The sequence below is a fragment of the Myotis brandtii genome, unplaced genomic scaffold (assembly GCF_000412655.1).
Source record: "Myotis brandtii unplaced genomic scaffold, ASM41265v1 scaffold163, whole genome shotgun sequence".
NCBI lineage: Eukaryota > Metazoa > Chordata > Mammalia > Chiroptera > Vespertilionidae > Myotis > Myotis brandtii.
In genome coordinates, this window is record NW_005355962.1 from 442,046 (window position 1) to 465,059 (window position 23,014).

Sequence of the window (23,014 nt, forward strand, 5' to 3'; positions counted from 1 at the left end):
GGACCCTAGGCACAAACTGAGGATAAAAACATCAGGATAGGTGGGAAGGATGCAGAACACACATTCTACCCACTAAAAATCACCTGCTCTGGACATGCTTCCAAATTCTGCTCAGCTTCTGGTGAGAATCCACAGTAGCATCAGGCAGTTGAGTCCCCAGCTGAGCAAGGGCTTGGCTTAGGACCTAACCATGCTACTTTCTGGCTTCTGGTTCAGTCTGGCCCAAGAAATGTTCTAAATCTCCTGTCCTCAAGCTTGCCCAGCTTATCTTACGTAGAGTAGAAAGGGGTCCTAAATGTGGTTAGTACCAACCAAAGACGAGAAACGTGGCTCTAACCAGTGGCTCTCACTCAGGGCAAGCATTTCTTGGTATGATGTCCCCTAGTGGTTCACAGGTTTCTATTCAGATTGACATGTTTTTGTGTAGGTTTTTTTTTCTTTAACAAGTTTAGAAAGGTTAATAAAAGAGTTTTTTCTTGGAAAGGAAGAGGTTGTTCTAAGAGTGCCCCTCCTGGGCGGAAAGATCATTAGAGCTACCATCTGCTGGACACCTGACATGCTACATTCTCCTTCAGTCCTCGCCACACCCAGGGAGCAGGACCCACAGTGATCTCCATCTCACATGTGAGTAGCTGAGGCCCACTTGGTCCCAGATCAAACAGCTGACACTGAGTACAGTGAGGGTTCCAAACTCTATCTGCCTGGGGAAGCCATGGATGCTTTCTCCTGGCCACACTGCCTCATGGGGAGGCCAGCCCGAAGAAGTGACTTTCCTGCTCCATGGCAGCTCTCCAACCAAAATAACAGACCAGGCACTCCTTGCTACAGAACTCTGCCAGTGCGCAGGGGACATCGGATTTGAGTTATTGGCAGACCACTAATGGAGTTTTTCTACAAAACTAATAAAGAGCTGGCTGCAGTTCTAAAGTAGGTGGTGAAGGATAGAGCTGCCAGAACAGTGCTGTCAGTGGGGCCCCTACTGCACCCTCTCTCCAGGGCCTGCTGTGGCAGTCACTGTTTGGCAGTGCCAGATCACATAGCATAGAGAAGGTGTTATAAACTCTCAACTTTGGAGAAAGTAACAAAGCTGCCTCACACATTTGGCAAATGAAAAGCAAAGGTTAACTTTCCAGTGTCTGTGTGAGTCACACGATTCCCTCAAACCATGAAATCCTGGGGCCTCTGGGCTGCCTTCCCAGCCTATGAACTGATGTGCCCTCAGAGACTCGCTATAAATCTTAATAGTCTCTTGTGCATAAATAATCCCGAGTGAAAGTCTGCTACCTACCTTCTGATGTCATATAATTAACCCCAAGGCTAATAGAAATTTTGGGTTAATATGTATCTGCTTCCTTCCACTGGGACATAGAATGAACATTTTCTGCTAACGTGTCATGATTGCCTCTGGAAAGTCTAGTATATTTGTCTTTCCCTGTGTCATTTTACTTCTCAGGGAGCTTTGCTGAGCTCATCCCAGCAGTCATCACCCCAGTAGTATAGGGGCTGGAAGGCCAGTGAAACAGGTGTTCACTCCTGCTCACCTGGGCAAGACACCATTCCAACGGCTGGCCTGGGCCCTGGAAAATATAAACAAATGGAGCGGATGACTGATTAACTTTATAGGAGAGAACTGTCAGGCAGGCCAATGGAGTAGCTCTTCCTGTGCCCCAGCTGTCTGGGAGTTCAGAGAAGTGAAGGCATCTGCCACCATGGAGCCAGCACGTGGGCCTGGACCTGTATGGTTCTGAAGCCTGTGCTCCTGACTACCACACTACATTCCTCCCAAAGGCCTGGAGAGAAAGCCTGCCAGTGCTCAATGGCAGCCAGTCGGAAATGGCACAGCCAAGGCAACAGTTTTGCTTCCCAAAGAGGATACGGAAAAGCACAAATGGGAACACAAAGGGCTCTTAGTCCCAGGTTTGCCATCAACTAGCTGTGTCGCTGTGAGCAGGTGATGTAACCCTTTCAGGACTCTGTTGTCCCGTCATAAACATGGCACCCCTGGACACTTTTCCTCTTGCTTCTGCAATCCTGGTTTTGGAAACTTGAGTGAAACTTGAAACAGGAAGCTTTTGTTTGAAGAAAATGCTCTTTTATGAATGAGGAATATGAGCATGCCATTTTTACATTAAAAACACCTTATTACATTTGAAACCAAGAAATCTGTGACAGACAGAGGTTTTCAGGCCACACCTGAACCTTCTGATGTCATGGCTAGGAAGACCCTACATCAGGAAGATCACTATCAAAATTGGCAGCTACCCTTCCTTTGTCTAGGTGCATTACTAAGCTGCCCCCTCTCCTCTCTCCTTCCTCTGAAAACCCACTGTGCTAAGAGTATTTCTGAAGTGTGGCCCGTGGAAGGTCTGAACTGTCCAAGTGCAGACTCCTGAGCTCCTCACTAGACCTGCTGAATCATAAATTCTGGTTTGGGGACCCCAAAATATGCATTTTAAAAAGAGATTTCCAAGTGATTCTGCTGCACACTAAAGTGTGAGCTCCTGCACCAGGGCGGGCATGACATATCTCTCTGGCAGTGTCTACGCTGGAGCATCGGGCCTTTGTGGTGAATTGTGAGCAGTTGTGTGGCCTGGAGAGCACTGTGAGGAGATGACACTTCCAGGAGCCCCTTAAAGTCCTCCCCTGGGGCAGGTTTCAGGGGCTTCCTCAGCCCTCCGTGCTTAAGCCTTTGGAAGCCCCACCTCCTATCACATTAAGCACCAAAACACACCCATATTCTGCAGCAAATATAATTCTAGTTAGGAAAGGAAATGGAATTATTTGCTTTTTAAGATTTTAAAAATATTTGATTAATTAACAATGATTATTTCTGGGCAATCATCAAGTAGGTAAGAGTTAAATTCAACATTGAAATTGACATTTTGCAGTTAAAATATTAAATTTCACTCTTGCAAGGGCTTTTCATTTGTATTTTGGGCTCAAAACTTATTTTTCAGGTCCCAACCAGAGAACCATGAAGAGCTGTGCCTGCAGTATTTCTTGAATGGAACACTGGCCCACCGGGCTCACAGTTAGCGAGGTTGGCTGTTCCACAGGGAAATGGGGATGAGGAGAAGCAGTGGGTGAATCAGGTGTCATGAGGTTTATATACCCAGCATGCAGCCCTCAGACATCCTTATTGATTTTATATTGATATTTACTTCAAATCTCCCTGCCCTGCCCAGGAATGTTTAAGCACAAACACACAAAACAATTTGCAAGTTATTTTTACACATTTAAGAAATATTCCCATTTTATTTTATACTAGAGGCCCAGTGCACGAAAATTTGTGCACTGGAAGAGGAAGAGAGGTACCTGGGATGTGTTGCACAGAAGAAAGGCCATGTGGGGACAGAGAGAAGGTGGCTGTCTGGGAGCCAAGGAAAGAGACCTCAGGAGAAACCAATCCTGCCACACCTTGATCTTAGACTTCCAGCCTTCAAAACTCTGAGAAAGTAAATTTCTGGTTCAGCCTCCCAGTCTGTGGTATTTTGTTTTAGCAGCTTGAGTAGCCTATGTCATTCCCTCAAGCACCTTTGTCTCTGCCTCTCTGAGGGTGATTTTTGACATCCAAGAGCTTGCTCAGCTTCAACAAGGTCATCTTAGAAGTAGAGGGATATTGGGCCTCCAGGAACACTCCTCAAGCAACAACAGATGAGTCCATAGATAAATGCCCCAGCCTTGCATCATCTGTGGGAACAATTCTGAGATGTGTTTCCTGAGAAGATCCAGCAGGGTTGAGCATCATTGCTCACAGTACTGACTTGCTCGTTAATGAAAACCTCATTGGTTTTTCTCCTTCCCTGCCTGACCTTGGCCCATGCCCTCACTTGTTCTTCCTGGGGTTACTTTCCAGTACACAAAGTTCACACAGTCCTTGATTTGGTGTCTGCCACTGCAAGAACCCAAACTCAGTCAAGAAGTAGGTTCAGCCCAGCCAGGGTGGCTCAGTGGCTGAGCGTCAACCTATGAACCAGGAGGTCACCATTCCATTCCCGGTCAGGGTACATACCCTGGTTGTGGGCTTAATCCCCAGTGGGGAATGTGCAGGAGACAGCCGATCAATAATTCTCATCAAAGATGTTTCTATCTCTCCCTCTCAATAAAAATATATATATATATTTTAAAAAGAAGCAGGTTCATATTAGCCGCTCAGTGAACATCACCTCCCCTAATAAAAAAGTGAAAACAAGATTTACTAACAGAAGACCTGTTACCATAAAGCAACAGAATTGGTTTCTAAATGAACACCATAGATAGTATTATGGGACTCAAGAGAAACAATCAATTTGGACTCTTTGGTGAGCGAATGGGATCATCTATGTAAATCTTTGGCTTTTCCAGCCAGGCGGGATCTTGACTCTCAGTTAAGTACAAACTGTGACATCACACAGACAAGATATAAAAGATTCAAAAATATAGACCCACTCAGTATCAGAACCAAAAACAGGATCCTCTGACCAAAAGCTGGAGCAGCCTCCCTATAGATATCCCTTCAACACCGTCAGGCTTAACCACCCCAAAGTCTTCTAAACCTCCCTGACGTGCATTTAGCAATATTCGGGAAAAAGAGCAGGTATGTTGTCCTAAAAGCCCCCTCTAGAGGCCCCCTGAGAAGGAATTTATGAGCTGCTGCAGCTCTAGTTCCTTCTTTGACATTTATTGGCTTTTTGATGAATGTTAAAGCAATTTTTCTGTCAACAGCTTCTCATTAGGGGTCTGGTGATATTCTCGCTGACCATTATTTTAATCAATACCTTGCCTGGTCACTGTGAGAAGAGGTTCCACTCAGAAGCATCCATCTTTGAAGCAGCAAATAGCTTAGGTAATCCTACTTAAATACTCCTCCCGCACTGGCAGCCGCTAGGGCGCACACAGAGAATTTAGACAAATGGCCAGCCTTTAACGAATGGCTCATCTTCTGGCCTTGTGCCTCTCCATTCCTTTAATGACATATTTCAGGCTTGATTCTCTCTGTTTCTTTTTAAAATAAATTACGGAGAACTGGGTGAAATAATCACTAGGACTTATTTCTTAAAGACGACAGGTTCTCACCATGATTGACAAGTGTGCTTGGAAAGTCTGGAACAACAGGCATTAGAAGAAGAAGGCGTCCACTTTTCTTAATGGACTGTTTTCTTTGCCCTTCAAATGCACCGTCTTAACACACTTATGTATCGGGAGACATGTGGAGCGCCTGTCATTCATTAGCATCAATGCCAACCTTCATGTGCCCCCCTCCACCTTCCTGCCGTCAAATACACGACTCTAACCTGGAATATTATATTTTTAAAGGGTTTTTATTGTGACCAAGATCAAACATGGAGAAGTTGGGGGTATGTGTGATAAATTATCAGGTTCACATTACCCAGCTTTAACAATTATTAATGAATGATTTATCAATCATACCGGCCAATCTTGTATTATTTGCCCCCTTCCCACCCCAAACTATTTTGAAGGGATTCCCAGAGTAACCTTATTAGAACAAAAGACACTCCTATTGTTATAGGCACCTCTCACCTACACAGAGAGGTGTTACCGGACAGCCCCCTGAGTCAGTGGGAGAGGGCTGTTCCCAACGGTGATCCTACTCTTCTCATATAAATGAATTTATAGGAGAGACCTTGACTACGTTGTGAAAGGCCAACTTATTAAAGCAATTTAAGCGTGCGCCTTTATTGAAAAGGCAAAGCAAGCAAACCTACACATCTGGCTTATGAATTTGTATGTGTACAGCCCAGTCCTGTTAAGATGCTCTCAGAATGGATAACAGCATTTGCCTCTGGGAGAACAATGGGTAGTGGGGTCAGGATTAAAGGGAGACTTACTTTTGCACTGAAAACCCTTTTGTACAGTTCAGTTTTTTAAAACATATGTACATATTACTATCTCTAAATTCCTCTGCTGACTATTTTGGTGCAGATTAATTCTCAAGGTCCCTTTTTTATACTTTGCTGTGGCCTTCTCAGAACTCAGGGGAAGCACCTGGCACTTTATCTTGCCAGGCCTTGAGACTGCTGGCTTCTCTGTTTAAGGAGTAAAACTGCCCTTTTTTCCTTTCCCCTTTCTCGCTCCCTTTCTATATTCTCTCACTAGGGAAGTTTTTTAACCATTTGTTCTCGTGTCCTCGGCTGGGGAAGATAGTGGTTTGTTAGTTACAAGCTGGCTGCAAATTGTCCACACTGTTTGGCCTCGTTTTATCTCTCCTGTCTGTTTCCCTATTCCTTCTGCCCTGGAATCCTGTAACATTATTACCCAGAAAATACCAAGGGATTTAAGGGCTCTGTGTCAGAAACTGGGGTAAAAGAGCAAATATTAGAACAAGGGATGCTCCTGATGCTCTTATCACTGAGGAAACGACAAGGGTCTTGGGAGCCCTGTGCCAGGACCCGGGGCCAGAGGCCAATGCAATCAGTTTCTCCTACCTCCAAGCAACACACTTGTATGCCTTGCCCTCCTGTTTCTTGCTCCTACTCTTGCTCCCTGGGGTCACTTTCCAAAATAAACTACCTACAAGCCAGCTTGGGGCTCAGGTTCTACTTTCTGGGGGAACGCAGGCTATGATACCAGCTCAGGAGAGGGTCAAAGAGAGTCCCCAAAACGACAGCCCAGGGTGTCAGTTGGGCAGGAGGCAGGAGAGTACCCAGCCCAGACAGGAGAATGGAGGCCTCAGGAGGGATGTGTCCGAGAGAGAAGCCGGAACTCAACAGACTTACATGGGATGTGACTGAGCTGTGGAAAATTGTCCTAAAAACTAGAAGAAGGGACTGAAACAGCGTGTACCTATTTAGGTCACATCAAAGGTCATCCTGCTGACAAGAGGTGATGGAAAAGGGCAGTGATGTGTTCCTGGAGCGAACAGGCAACTCTGTAGGAGGCAAATTTGGTACATGAATCAACACCCTTAAAAAATGGCCATGCCCTGTACCCTCAAAAAAGAACCAGAAATTGAGAATAAACGTTATAAAAAACAAAACACTGTGAACCCGCATGTTATTTATATTCGTATTTAAAAAAATAATTACTTTGAGTCCAACACAAGTGTGGTAATTCTAGAACATCTGCTGGAAGGAATATCACGAAGCCACTGAAAGTGATATGTTCAATTCAAAGTGGGGCCCCACACTGTCCAGAAAAAGGAGAGCAATGGAAAAATGGTGAGATCTGAATTAAATTTGTAGTTTGATTCACAGTATTGTACACTGTTAATGTCTTAGTTGTGGTGAATATGGTGCTCCAAGATGTTAAGAGATGAAGCTGCGTGAAGGAGAGAAGGGAACTCTGTGTTACTTTTGCAACTCTTCTGTAAATATAGAATTGTTTCAAAATAAAAATAAAAATTAAAGTGACATGTATCTGTATTAGGGTTCTCCAGAAAACCAGAACCAATGGGATAGTTGGATAGATGGGTGGATGGATGGATGGATAAATATCTCTAGAAAGAGCTTTCTTATAAGGAATTGCTCATGCAGTTACGGAGGCTGAGTCCCAGGACCTGCCGCTTGCCGGCTGGGGACCCAGGAGCCAGTGGTGCAATTCCCAGGCTGAGAGCCGGAGACTCAGTCGTGTTGACTCCAGTCCAGATACGGAGACCTGAGAACCAGGAGCTCTGAGGGCAGATCAGTGTTCCAGTTCACACAGTCAGGCAGAGAATGGGCGGGTCCTCCCTCCCTCCAGCGTTCTGTCCTAGTCGGGCCCTTAACAGACTGGACGAGGCCCACACACATTGGAGCGGGCCACCCACTTCACCATTTCACTGATTCAATGCTAATCTCTTCTGGAAACATACTCCCAGGAAGTACTGTTTAACTAGCTATGTGGGCATCCTGTGATCCAGGCAAGTGGACACATAAAATTAACCACCACAGCATCCATGTTTGTATGTGTACAGCCCAGTCCTGTTAAGATACCCTCAGAATGGATAACAGCGTTTGTCTCTGGGGATAACAATAGGTAGTGGGGTCAGGATTAAAGGGAGACGTACTTTTGCACTGAAAACCCTTTTGTACAGTTTAGTTTTTTAAAACATATGTACATATTACTACATTAAAAAAATTAGAAGTCACAGGCACAGAGGGTATCTCTACAGGAGGCAGATGGTGAGAGGGAATTTTGTGAATTCGGGATGTATTCAGGAAGTGGCCTCCAAAGAACACCATGGAAGATAAGAGGGGAAGCAGCACTGGCCAGAGGCATTAGGCCAGCTTCAGACGAACCCCTGCGGAGCTGCAGAGCCGACAGAGCCACAGAGTTCTTCCCATTGGGCGAAGTGGCTGGGCCATCTACCTGCCTCTGCCAGTCCCTGGATGTGGGCTGTGCTGGGAAGGCCATAAGCCTGGTCCAGGTGGCTCCCTTCAGCTGAGGCAATCCCCGAGGCACAGGAGCCAAAGGCAGCAGTTGAGGCACCAAGTCCTCCCCTGGAAAGGGAGTCTGGGTGACACATCCACATGATCCTCACAGTCACAAAAAATGCTCATACCAACATGGGAAAATGATTATGACGTTTGGAGAGAAAAACATACATGACACAAAATTTTATCTATAGCATGTGACAAGTAGGCAAAACAAACAATAAAAACATTTTAAAAACATCTTTATGTTCCTAGAAAAGGGACTAGAAGAAAATATTCCAAAATGTAAAAAGTTGTGTGTTTTTTCTTCTGGAAGTGGGACTACACATAGTTTTTCTTCCTCCTTTCACTTTTCGTTTTTTAAAGAATTATTTTTATTTTTAAAGTACATTTCTATTGATTTCAGAAAGGGAAAGAGAGATAGAAACATCAATGATGAGTGAGAATCATTGGTCGGCTGCCTCCTGCATGCCCCCTACTGGAGATCAAGCCCACAACCCGGGCAAGTGCCCTGACTGGGAATCCAACGATGACCACCTGATTCATAGGTCGATGTTCAACCACTGAGTCATGTCACCGGGCCATCCTTTTCTATATTTTTTTCCAAATTTTCTACAATTGTTAAGTAAACAAAAATTTCAAAAGAACACCCTAGGATCTGCTTCGGTTTTATCTATCATTAAGCTTTAATACTGCTTCATGAATTAATTCTGTGCTTATAGAGAAGGATGAGGAATATTTAATCATTATAAAAAATGCCTAAAATTTTATAAGAGAGAAATTTATCCCATAAATCAATATAAACCCACCCCTTGTGAGCAATCACGAGTTCAAAGAAAAGTTAGTGGCCCAGACACTTGCTAAATTAAAATGAACCAGGGTCAATTATTGTTCTCAGTACTTAAAGCAGCAGTCATAAACTTCCCCAGCAGAGGGCAATGGTAGCTTAGATGAAGATAGAAATCTTGGCTGACTAACTTGCAGCTAGGATACTGTGACTGGAAAAATCGCCTTTGCTTTTTGGTTCTGAGAAAAAAAAGTATTTTATTCCGCAGGTTATATACCATATACAGTGAGGCCTTGACTTACGAGTTTAATTCCTTCCGAGACTGAGCTCGTTAAGGAGCTCGTTAACTCAAATTACTCTATCAACTCAATGCAAAAAATCGGCGGAGAGACAGCTGGTATCTCAAAAAACTCGTTAGTTGGGACACTCGTTAGTCAAGGCCCCACTGTACTAAAGTTAGTTAGTTCATCTGAGGCAGTGGAAAGGAAGAAGCTCATAAATATAGTTGTTTGCTTTGTATTTTTTCTTTAAATTAGAGTCAGCTGAACTCATAGCGTGCTCCCTCATTTTTTTATTTCAGGAGGTGGTCATTAGAGAAAAGGCTCATATCAGGGTTTCTCAAGCTTGACACTATGGACATTTTGGGCCAGACAATTCTTTGTTGTCAGGGCTGTCCTGAGCATGGCAGAATGTTTAGCAACATCCACAATTGCTACCTACTCAATGCCAGTAGCACACTCCCACCCGGTTGTGACAACCAAAAATATCTCCAGACATTGACAAACATCCATTAGGGGAGAAGGCATGAAATCATCCCCAGCTGGACCACTGCCCAAGATAATTATCTAGGGTAGTTAGTGTATTTGTTAAACACAGTAAGATCGTGCATGTGGAGCAGAAATGAGCTTTCAATCCTGCGCTGGGCTGTTAATATTAAAAGACAGTATTTATTGGGCACTTCCAGGCACTGAACTAGGAACTTCCCCAGGTAACTCGGGCATTGCCGCTTCTGTTCTACACTCAAGCTCACCTCGGAGCAGAACTCAGCACCTTCTATTTCTCCCAAATAGATTCAACTCTCAGAATGTCTAAAGAGAAATGGAAATATTACTAAAGATAGCCTGAGGAAATGAAGAAGAGAAGCCTCTTTGTAAGATTTGCCCTTCGATATTTCTGTTCTTGACCGCCCCCCCCCCCAGATTCCTCTACCAGCTCCAGTGCACAATGTGTTATTGCTACCACATATCCCACCCAAAGATGGGTATCAAAGTCTCTCCCCAACCAAACAAGTTTGTTGCTAACAAGGAATATTTTCCTTCATATTGTTATACCTTCATTCATCTCATTTTTATAAACTCTCCCCAGTCTCACAGCTAATAAGTGATGGAAGCTGGACTTAGACCCTAGAAACTGAGAATTAACCATTCTGTCAGAGTCCAGAGGTACAGTGCCGAGGACTCATGATATTTTTTCACGGGCTCAGGAAAATGTTTTCATGTTCATTCTTTTAAAATAAGAAGAATGGGGTTCCAGTCAAGATGGCGATGTAGTTAAACGTGGTACTCGCTGCCTCCCACAACCACATCAAAATTACAACTAAAATACAGAACAACCGTCATTCAGAACCACCTGAAATCTAGCTGAACAGAAGTCCTACAACTAGGGAATTAAAGGAGAAGCATATTGAGACTGGTAGGAGGGGTGGAGACATGGGGTGGGATGGTGGAACCAGCTGGTCCCACACCCATGTGTGGCAGTTTAAAATCAGGAGGTGTATCTTGGATGTGGAGGTTTCCCTGAGGAGTGAGGGGTCCCAGCCCCACACCAGGCCCCCCAGCCCAGGGTTCCAGTACCAGGAAGAGAAGTCCCCACAACTTCAGGCTGTAAAAACTAACAGGGATTGTGGCTGAGTGACATGGAGACTGTTGGAGACCCAGGTAGTTCCTCTTAAAGGGCCAGTGCATGGACTTACTTAGACTTTCTCTGAGCTCCAGTGCTGGGACAGCAGCTTGAAAGGAAACTGGGACATTTTGGGGAGGATCTAACTTGCTTGGAATCATGGTGAGAGCTAGAGAAGCAGCGTTCTCCCAGACAGAAGTGCTGGCAGAGGTTACTGTTCATTTGCCGAGCCCTCCCCACCACAGAGCCGGCAGGCAGGACACCATATCTGAATCTCCGTTAACCTGACTTACACTTTTCGCCCTGCCCTGGAGATTCCCTGCCCCTCCCTACTTGCAGGCTCATCCAAGCCATTTCCAGTGGTTTTTCCATACAACTGGCCTCTCTTGCTTCATGCTTTGGACTTTCCTAAAACCTCTCAAACAAGCAGCAGCTGTCTTCAGTGTGCCCTGTACCTCTTAATAAGTGGCCCCAGGCCTGGCACTAGCAGTAGCCTGCCTTGATTCATAGCTTGGTCTCTCCTAGGCACCTCCAAGTCCAATACAAGTAGCAACCATCTGCAGATTTCTTTGTAGTTCATGCTGGATGGCCCCGGGCAGAGCACAGGCAGTGGTTGACTTTGCACCTCTTGGGAGGCTCCTGAGCCAGCAGTACCCGGTGATCAGTTTCAACCATGCTGGAATATAACCCTACCACCTCCATGAATGACACACTCAGGGGCAGACTCAGTGAACACCAATGCCCCACTGAGGCAAGTCCTGCTCCATAGGGTCAGCTCCTGCACAGCAGCTCTTCCTCTGTATTGCAGCCAATCCTCACAATCCCTCCCAGTGATGCCAACATCAACCAAGTTTCAACTACAATAAGACACTTCCTATAGCTCACACAGAGGCACATCTGGAGTGCCACCTCGGATGACTGAGGAGGCTGAGCCACTGGACCCTACAGGACTCCTACTACATAAGGCCACTCTACCAAGTCTGGGAGACATAGCAGATTTACCTAATACATAGAAACAAGTACAGGGAAACAGCCAAAAAGCAGAGACAAAGAAATGTGTCACAAATGCAAGAACAGAAGAAATCCATAGAAAAAGAACAAAATGAAATGGAAGCCAGAAAACTACCAGAAAAAGAGTTCAAAACAACAGTTATAAGGACGCTCAAGGAACTTACTGAGAACTTCAAGGAACTTAGTGAGAACATCAACAACATAAAAAAGGACCAGTAAGAAATGAAGCATACACTATCTAAAATAAAGAATAATTTATAGGGAATCAACAGTAGACTAGAGGATTCCAAGAACCAAATAAAAAGTGTGGAATATAAGGAAGCAAAAAGCACCCAATCAGAACAGCAAAAAGAAAAAGGAACCCCCAAAAATGAAGATAGTTTAAGGAGCCTCTTGGACAACTTCAAGTGTACCAACATTCAAATCATAGAGATACCAAATGGAGAAGAGAAGGGTAAGAAATCAAAAACCTATTTGAAAAAAATGACATAAAACTTCCCTTACCTGGTGAAAGAAATAGACATACAAGTCCAGAAAGCACAGAGAATCCCAAACAAGATGAACCCAAAGAGGCATATACCAAGACACATCATAATTAAAATGCCAAAGGTTAAAGATAAAGGAGAGAATCTTAAAAACAGCAAGAGAAAAGCAGTTAGTTACCTATAAGGGAGCTCCCATAAGATTGTCAGCTGATTTTTTTAACAGAAACTTTGCAGGCCAGAAGAGAGTGGCAAAAAATATTCAAAGTGATGAATAGCAAGGACGTACAACCAAGATTACTCTACCCAGAAACACTATCATTTGGAATTGAAGGTCAGATAAAGAGCTTCCCAGACAAGAAAATGCTACAGGAGTTCATCACCACCAAACCAATATTACATGAAATGTTAAAGGGTCTTCTTGAAGAAGAAGTAGAAGGAAAAAAAAGATAAAAATATGAACAATAAAATGGAATCCTATATAATAAAAGAGAAACATGTAAATTGACTGTCCTTCCACTATGCTCACCAGCCAATCAGGGGTGAGTATGCAAATTAACCCAACAAAGATGACAGGTTAATTTGCATACACAGGCGCTGGGCAGAGAGCAGAGTGGGAGAGCCAGCAGAGAGTGGAGCGGCTTGGGGAAATTGGCTCCCCAAGCCACCAGACGAAGAGCAGAGACGGAGAGCTGGCAACTTGGAGGACTTGGCAGAGTGGGAGGCCATGGGACACAGTCAGAGCAGGAAGGGAAAACCAAGATCACGGGGAGCACCAGGAATGCTGGAAATCATAATTCTGGTGGCAGACGGATCTCCTAGACCAGGGGTGGGAAAACTTTTTGACTCGAGGGCCACAATGGGTTCTTAAACTGGACCGGAGGGCCGGAACAAAAGCATGGATGGAGTGTTTGTGTGAACTAATATAAATTCAAAATAAACATCATTACATAAAAGGGCGTGGGCCGTAGTTTACCCACGGCTACAAAGAGCAAAGTGACCCTGGAGCAAGTTACTGTTGCAGTGGGGGATGGAGGAAAAGCAAAGGTGAGAGACATAAGTAAAATTAGAGTGTCTAGGAAAAATTGAAGGGAAGATATCCTAAAACTTCCAGGAAATCTCTACCAATGAAGCAAGAAGAAAAAAATGCCTCTATTATTCTGTGAGCAATAAACCAAACTGAGTTGGGGTCTCAGACAATTCGCTCATATGATTGCAAAGACAGACAGAAACTTCTGGATTGAAGAGGGCTCCCCTGAGGGCTCCCATATTGGAGAGGGTGCAGGTCGGGCTGAGGGACCCCCACACCCCCCAGTGCACGAATAGTTGATATATATATATATCAACTATTGAATCTAAAAATCAAAATAAATGAACAAGCAAAACAGAAACAGACTCATAGATACAGAGAACATTTTAATGGTTGCCAGATGGGAGAAGAGTTGGGGGGATAGGTGAAAAAGGTGACAGGATTTAGAAGTACAAATTAGCTCATGGACACAGACAATAGACAGGCGAAGGCCTGGGATGGGGTGGAAAATGGATGGAGGGGGGCAAAAGGGGGGGAAATGGGGGACATCTGTAATACTCTCAACAGTAAAATAATTTTTTAAATATTACATTTAAAAAATAAAACAATAAGAATGGCATTCTAAAATATATAATTTTTAATTTTTAATAGAGGAGGGGACCCATGAAGGCAGTGGTCTAGAGCCCCCTAAGTCATCCTACAGCCCTGAACTTGTTTGGGGGAGGGTGTAGCTGACACCCACCTACTAAATAGGGGCCCAGTCTTGGTCAAACATAAAGATAACCTCAATACCAGGGAGAAAAATGTAAATTATGGGGTCAGTGGTATCATTTTCATATATTCATTCATTTAGTCAATGAACATTTCAAATGGCCTGCTATAAATGTAAAAGATCTTTTAAAATATTACTAAACTTTTGGTTTAAACAATATATCAATATATTAATTCACAGTTATAAAAAAATAGAGGTGTTTTTTTTTTTTTAAATTCTACACTAAATCCTCGAAACACCACAATCTCATCTTTTCTAATACCAATTTGGGGCTGGGGGGGGGGGGGGGGTGGGGGGGCGGTTCCCTTTTACTACACCATCTCTGTGCCCCCTATAGGTAAGGTAACCTGTTAGTCTACTTGGGCTGCCATACAAAATACCATGGACTGGGTGGCTTACACACAGATGTTTATTTCTCATAGTTCTGGAGGCTGGAAGTCCAAGATGAAAGTACTGGGATGGTTTGGTTCTGGTGAAGACTGTCTTCCAGCTGCTTTTCACTGTGTCCTCATATGGCAGGGAGAGAGCCCAGCTCAGGTGTCTCTTCCTATTCTTATAAGAGGACCAGTCCTATTAGATCAGGATTCTACCCTTATGACCTCATTTAACCTCAATCTCCTGAAAAGTCCCATCTCCAACACAATCTCATGAAGGGGTTGGGGCTTTAACACATGAATTTGGGCATGACACAATTCACTCCAGAGCAGGTGAGTTGGTCAAACAATTTATAGCTGGTATATGTTTAGTATTTGATTGCAAGTCTGATGTAAACAATCAAGGAGGAAGGGTGTAGTTCTTTGAGCATTCTTTCCAAAGTCTCACCTCTTCTCTGCTCTTTTGCTGCAATTAATGTGGAATATAATGACTTCATACCCTGATGTCAATCTCGTCTCTCACTGATGAAGTTGGTAAATAAAATGGGTTATTTCTATTTGGGGTGAGGTGGGATGTTTTAGGTTGGGTTTGGTTTCTTGGTTTGGGGCTGTTTTTTTCTTCTTTCCTACTCTGATATCAGGAAGAGGTAGGATTCCTGTCTAGGAAGAATGGCACATTAGTCACTATCAGAAGTGACTATTCCATTCAGCCGCTAATATTTCTCAGTTGTCTGTGTTTGCTGCTGAGCTATATTTCTCAACATTGGACTCTGAATAGTCCATTTAACAGAGATATGAATAAGGGAAAGAAAAGGTTTTTGAAAGCTTATTTAGTGAAGGCACAAAATTATTCTGTTAATTATATTTCGTTTGGGCTTATCTTAAATTTAGTATATTTCCTGAGCACATAGTCCCTCTTGCCTGAATGTTCCTCCCTTTGATGTTAGCATTAATGACTTGACATTCAGAGCTTCGGTGTTTCATCTGAGACAGCCTTTTCCTCACCACCCAATCTAGAGTCCTCCAGTCACACCATCTATCGTCTTACTTTAATCCTCTCCTCAGCACCTAAAACATTTGATCTTCCTTTTCTCTCTTTTTTTCCCCCTTTCTCCTTCCCCTCTCCCTTGTCTGTTTTCTCACACTAGAGCAGAAGTCCCACAAGGGCTAGGACCTGGTCTGTCTGGTTCATCTCTGTGTTCCTCATTATGAGGACATGCCTGCCATAAAGTGAGCGCAGCAATTATTTGTGGAATGAAGAAATGAATGAAGGAGCTCTCTGCAAGAAGGCTTTTCATCATCCCTCAGCAGTTTCCATCCTTGCATCGGCTCAGCGGAAGGAGTGCTAAGTGCTGGGGAATCTGCCTGGAAGTCATTTTATGTGAATGGGAATCTACCCTAATCATGTCTCATGTTATCTAGATTCAATTTAAGCACTCATTTGGTTATTTTAAATTGAGACAGATAATGACTATTCCAATATTTTTATTCTTTTAATTAAAAAATACTCTGTAAGCTTTGTTATGTAAAGTTTTCTTTTTAAAAAAAAATATTTTTATTGATTTCAGAGAAGAAGGGAGAAGGAGAGAGAGATAGAAACATCAATGATGAGAGAGAATCATTGATCAACCGCCTCCTGCACTCTCCTGACCAGGGAATCGAACCCAGGACAATTCCGCAGACTGATGATCTATCCACTGAGCCAAAGCAGCTAGGGCTGAAAAGTTTTCTTAATAGTCAATTAAGTTAAATATTCAAATAGTTTATTCTTTTTAAAAATATATATCACCTGGATTTTAAAATGCTTTTGAATGAACCACTATATGTATGCATCAATATTTATTTTTCAGGCATGTGATTTCATTTTGGTGGCCTAAAATATCAGCGCATTTTATTCCCGACTTTGACATAAATTTTGCATACCTAGGAGGGTTTTGTTTTCTCACTTTTATAATAATCTATTTAAATAAATTCATATCATGTTTTCAAGATAATGTGAAAAACATTTCCATATAGACATCATGAAAAATCAGTAGCTCCCTTGGGAAGAATTTTTGAATTTATTCACTGTGAAAGGAACGTTAAAGATGAAAATTATCAGTGGAGTTTTATTCCATTTTAAATCACTGTTCTTAGAGATTAAGAACGGCAGCAGAGTAAGTGGATGCTGCACAGACATGCTCCCGGGAACAAACTGGAATTACAACTAAAATACAGAAAAACTTACTGAATAATCAACGGAAAACTCGTAATAGAGAACCCTGATACCCAAGGACCAAAAGTGGAAACCACATAGAGACTGGTAGGAGGATGAGGTGTAAAAGGGCTGGCCAGCCGGGTGCCCATAGACAGCAACTGAAGTCCTGGAGAGATATCTCAGCTGTGGGGGGTGCCACTGAAAACTCTGAGATCTAACCCCCAACTGCCCCCCCTCCCGCCCCCAGCAGAGAGCACCAAAACTGAGAAGGGTATCCACATAACATCTAACTGTGGAAATAGCGGGGTACTGTCTGCATGGAGGTAACAGCTGCAAGTTCAGGCACCCTCTTAAAAGGCCAACACACAAAATTCCTCGTGGAGCCACCAACCTTGTGCTCCAGCAGAGGGAGGGTAAAGTGGACTGGAGCTGTGAGAGGAGAAGCCAGGACTGGGGACTCTGGGGATAGAACTCAGAAGGCAGACACCCCAAGTTTCCTGGGCTGAGTCATTCCCTTATGCAGCGGAGGACATCTTTCCCACAAAGTGGACTGGAGCTGTGAGAGAAGCCAGGACTGGGGACTCTGGGGATAGAACTCAGAAGGCAGACACCCCAAGTTTCCTGGGCTGAGTCATTCCCTTATGCAGTGGAGGACATCTTTCCCACATAGCCTTGTCTGGGGGGAAAACAGTTGACAAACCCTATTGGAAAACACCATGCCCTGAGGCCACTTAAGAGCATCTGCATTGAGCATCTGCCTCCAAGAAGAGGAACAATAGGGTGGTCCGATTTGTCCAGCTCTGCAGAAGCTGTCTTTGCGCTACTGCGGAGGATAAACAGAAACGCACACCCCGGCCGACCACTGACCTTCAGAACTGGTCCCCCCTAAACTGAGTTCTACCCTCGGCCTCAACCCTACCCCCACCACCGGGCTCTCCCTGAAGCCCCGGGAGGTGCGAGGACGCCGCATCCCTGCAGGCGCTCACCTCTAAGTTTTCACCAGGAACTTCTTGTGCATGTTGGAGATGCCCAAAGACACCCCGAAGGCCGAAGGCAGGAGGATGAGGCCGAGCACCAGCGTCCGAGAGGTGAAAAGGATCTTCCCGGCCAGCCCTGCGCCCTCCATGGCTGTGCGCACCTTTCGGAAGGGGTCCCGGCGGAGGTCCGGGCGGGATGGCTGTCCCTGGCCCCAGGCAGTCAGCCAGTCGGGCCGCAGCTCGCGGAGCAAAGGCGCAGAGCCCGGCCCGGGAGAATGAGCGCCGCCTCCCGGCACTCACCTCTGCAGGGGAAAAAAGAGAGGAAGGAAAAAGTATCACAACGACGGCAATTTCCCTCCTTCCTTTTGGGCTCCTCCTTTGCTGGCCGATTAACTCTTTCTCCGCTGGAGGCGCAGACCGGCGCGGAAGCCACAGCAGCGCACGCAGAGCTGGTAACACCAGCCAGGAGAGGCGAGCTGGGGTGACCCCACGGCGCCGGGGGACGCGCCCCACCCGGTGCCTGATTTCCTCTGGGTTGCGATCGCGACAATTCAGCGGGTGACCCACGGAGGCCCTTGGGGAGTAAGGATCCCTGCGGGCGTCCCGCACTGCACCACCCCAGCCTCCCTCGGAACCGGCTCCGGGCAGAAGACTGTGCTGGTGGCTGGGGGCGCTCCGCCTCCCGAAGCCCTATTTCTGCGCGCTGCCCTCACCCCACCTCCTCCGACACCCAACCCCGAGCACCCAAGCCTGAGAGCATCTCAGCCTCCTGGGCGTCCTGGTTTCGTCCCTTGCCCCGCCTCCCCCAGCACTTCAGCGAGAATCCTTGGGGAGCAGAATTTTCATCTACAAAATGTTAGCAGTTTCTCCACCCCCACCCCCATCCCCACCCCCAAACTAACCACTGACGTGCCCGGGATGCTTGAGAAGGTCCTGGGCGCAAAACAAGGGGAGAGCGAAGTGCTCAGAGCGCTGCGAGCTGCCTTTTACCCCGCTTCCAGGTCTCCTACACCTTCCCTTCCCTACGGAGCTGAGTTTATTAAGGCGGCGTGAAAAGCTCTGCTCCACTCAGCCGCCGTCTCCCCGGCATGGAAATCTTTCAGCTGAGTCTGGCTCTCTGCCTGGAGAAGAATCCAACCACAGATTCCCTTACTGCTCCCCCAACTCTCAAGCGCACTGAGAGCTGCCGAAAAACGCCAGGCTGGCGCAAGCCTTCGCCAAGCTGACAGCGCCTTCCGGACAGTATCCCCGCACTGCTTGCTGCCTTGCTAGCGCTGATGAGAACCAGGGCGGCCAAAAGCCTGTGGGTACTCACTTCCCTGCCGTTCATGCTTCTGAGAGACGTGATCTGACTTTAAGACTGAGCATGAGAATCCGGTGCTGGGAGTGCAGTAGATAAGAAAACCCGGCTGCCCAGGTTTTCCGGACCATCACTGAATGGGACCCAAATCTCCTACAGGTGTGTTTCGGGTGTTATTTCAAGCTGGAAAAAACTAGGAAAGCCAGCAAACTGAATGGAAACTGTTGATAGCAAATACTGCAAAGAAAGTGGCCCGTGCCCAGGGCGTGGAGCAGTGATTCTCAACCTATGGGTCGCGACCCCTGAAAATACATCCTGCATATCAGATATTTACATTACAATTCATAACAGTGGCAAAATTACAGTTATGAAGTAGCAACGAAAATAATTTTATGGTTGGGGGTCACCACAACATGAGGAACTGTATTAAAGGGTCGCGGCATTAGGAAGGTTGAGAACCACTGGGAGGAGGAAGTGGGAAGCAGAAGGGAGGAGGCCAAGGAGGAGAGAAGCCAAATTGCCAAGAATGTCAATGTTTGTCCTCTGCACCTCCTGCCAGTTAGGTGTCACAAACCCCCTTTCCCACTGAGAAGGGGGAAATTGATAACCTGGTCATAAAAAACAAGTTATGAATGAAGACGTTCAAGCGCTTGGTTTCTCAAAATTAAACGTGGTCTGCCAGTTTACAAAAACAAGGACAACACAACTGCTGGAATCTTTTGAAACCAAAGCCCCCCCTCCCCCCCCAACTCATACAGTAAGCACCCGAACCCAAGGGTCTATTGTCCAGGAAGATCCAGAGTTGGTGCCCCTGACTATAAATGGCCAAGTCCTAAGATCCACCAATTAAAACTTGCCCCACCAGCACTTCTGCATACCTGTTCCCTCTAACTCCTTAAAGTCCCTTAACCTAGTCCAGCGAGCAAGATGGATTTGAGGCACCCTTAGATCTCCCTCTTTGTTGGCACCTTCTCAATCAATAAACCTCTCCTTACAAAAAAAAAAAAAAAAGATTTACTGAATAACTACTATGAGGAATGCACTGTTGGGGACACAAAAATTAATAAGACATAATTTTCATCTTCTGGAACTCGTGATTAAATGCATAGCAGACACACATAAACAGCTCCACTAAAAGGCTCCTTGTTGGAGTAAGAAACAGAGCTCTATGAAGAGAGAGATGAACTTAATTAAAGAGTTGTCTGAGAAACTTCAGATGAGAGATGGGTTTATATTTGGCCATCTATTTATTTATTTAAAAATTTATTGGGGTAACATTGATCATATAGGTTTCAGGTGTGGGTTTCTATGTTACAAGGTCTGTATATTGCACTGTGTGCCCACTACCCACTCCCCTTACCATACATTAGTACCCCTTAACCCCACCCCCTTCCTTCTGACAACCACCACACTGCTGTTTGTGTTCACAAGTTTGTTTTATATCCCACATGAGTGAAATCATATGGTTCCTAGCTTTTTCTGACTGACTTATTTCACTTAGCATAATATTCTCAAGGTCCATTCATATTGTTGCAAATGGCAGTATGTCATCCTTTCTTATGGCTGAATAGTATTCCATTGTGTATATGTGCCACATCTTCTTTATCCAGTCCTATATTGCAGGACACTTTGGTTGTTTCCACATCTTGGTCACCATGAATAATGCTGCAATGAACATAGGGGTGTATATATCTTTGCCAATACATGTTTTCAAGTTTTTCGGGGATACTAGTATACCCAGGAGAGGATTGCTAGGTGGTATGGTAGCTCCAGTCTTAAGTTTTTGAGGAATCACCAGACTGCTTTCCATAATGGTTTGTACCAGTTTGCATTCCCACCAGCAGTGGATGAGGGTTGCCTTTTTTCCACAACCTCTCCAACACTTGTTATTACTTGTCTTGTTGATAACAGCCACTCTAACAGATGTGAAGTGGTATCTCATTGTAGTTTTGATTTGCATTTCCCTAATTGCTAGTGAGGTTGAACTATTGGCTATCTTCTTGAAAGAGGTGTATTTTCAGGTCTTCTGTCCACTTTTTTATTGGGTTGGTTGTTGTTGAGTTTTATGAGTTCTTTATATATTTTGAAAATTAAACCTTTGTCAGAGGTTTAATATCACCTCCCATCTGGTTGGCTGCTTTTTTGTTTTGTTGTCTGTTTCTATTGCTGTGCAGAAGCTTTTTAGTTTGATATTGTCACGTTCATTTATTTTTGTATTTCCTTTTTTAAATCAAGCAATATCATTCAAGATTAATTATTTTTTACTAAATAATATTTGTTTTTACCGCAGTATTTCCGCAGCAAGGGTTCAGGAATCTGGAGAAGGGATACACATAAATGGATAGAGACTAGAGAAGAAATATAAATTTGGAAGGCATGGGGGAAAGCCAGGCAGAAACCAGATCTCTAGTGGAGTGGCTCTCTGAATGTCCGGACCCATGGCTTTTTATTTACACATTTTGACCTTTAGCAAAGCAGACACACATATCAAAGGTAAGGTTTGGTAAACAGCAATGGATTATCAGATTAGGCAGTGGTCGGCAAACCGAGGCTCGCTAGCCACATGCGGCTCTTTGGCCCCTTGAGTGTGGCTCTTCCACAAAATACCACGTGCGGGCGCGCGCGTACACTGCGATTGAAACTTCGTGGCCCCTGCGCAGAAGTCAGTTTTCGGCCTGGGTGAGTCTATGCATGAGTTGAGTGAGCCAGTCAGTCAGCAGTCTCATGTGCAGTGGTTAGTGCTAGTCGCGTCCACAAATCGCGCGCGGGTGGCAAAAGTACCTACTCAAAGCATAAAGTTACCTGTATTTTTTCCAACCAGCTGCAAATCCTACAGGTATTTTTGTCATCAATTTAAGAATTGTAATTCTTTTGTGTTGTGGCTTTAGTATTATAAAATGAAACATTTTTTTAGGTGCCCTGTTTGAGATGGCTACAAAGAAGAAGCAAAGAAAAACGGAAGACGAAAACCATGAATTAAAAGTTGAATGTACCTACCTATATAGTTTAAGTTTAAAAAATTTGGCTCTCAAAAGAAATTTCAATCGTTGTACTGTTGATATTTGGCTCTGTTGACTAATGAGTTTGCCGACCACTGGGCTAAGGGAATGAATATACTGAATGCATTCTAGTATCCGATATTTTGTATCACATGACTGGAAAAGCACAAAACAATAAGTTACATGAAGTTCAGAACAGAGTTAGTCATTTCGAGGCATTCTTGGCCTTTTCGGTAAGATTCATTTCCAGGAAAGAAATTATGAAGTACATCATAGCTGTCATTTTTAGTCAATGTATTGCATATTTTTCCTTAACATACTATCATAGCAATTTCTGGGGCTAAGGAGAAATTGTCCCTCAAATCCTCTCCTCTCCCCCAGGTCTGTACCCTGGGAGTGTTGTTTCTCCTTTCCACACTTACCCAAACAAGATACTATAACAGATTCTTTGCAATATCTGCTCCTCTACTGAATAAAAATAATGCAAATTAGTAGGTAAGCACACCTGGGTAATAAAGCTACCTGGAGGCCATTAAAAATATAGTCAGTCATCAGGTATCCAGTCTAGTAGAATGGTGCTTGACTCTTGAATTTGGATGTTCATTGCCTTCCTCAGATTTGGGAAGTTTTTACCATTATCTACTGCCAGTACCATTGTGTATATACTGGTCCACTTGCTGATATCTCGTAAGTGCCTTTAGCTCTTCACTTTTTTTTCTTTTTTGCTTCTCTGACTGGATAACTTCCAATGACCTGTCTTCAACTTTGTTGATTCTTCCACAGCTTGATCAATTTTTTTGATTCTTTAGCTGTTGAGCCCCTCTAGTGTATTTTT

General features: G+C 44.5%; 1 protein-coding gene across 1 annotated transcript; it reads right to left on the bottom strand.

Annotated features, from left to right (window-relative positions):
• Positions 1–69: 69 nt before the first annotated feature.
• On the bottom strand, positions 70–19,210 carry LOC106725422. Its single transcript, XM_014536471.1, has 3 exons — positions 19,034–19,210; positions 17,890–18,570; positions 70–1,577 (listed from the first exon to the last, which is right to left on the bottom strand). Exons 1-3 carry the CDS (start codon positions 19,208–19,210, stop codon positions 1,443–1,445), a joined length of 993 nt encoding a protein of 330 aa, XP_014391957.1. The 3' UTR covers positions 70–1,442.
• Positions 19,211–23,014: the final 3,804 nt, after the last annotated feature.

Coding starts and splice junctions, on each gene's coding strand:
- LOC106725422 (XM_014536471.1), bottom strand. CDS start 19,210: ATGAACGGCAGGGAAGTGAGTACCCACAGGCTTTTGGCCGCCCTGGTT. Junction 18,571..19,033: donor GCTTGAGAGTTGGGGGAGCA/GTAAGGGAATCT, acceptor GCGCAGAAATAG/GGCTTCGGGAGGCGGAGCGC. Junction 1,578..17,889: donor TTCCTGGTGAAAACTTAGAG/GTGAGCGCCTGC, acceptor TATATTTTCCAG/GGCCCAGGCCAGCCGTTGGA.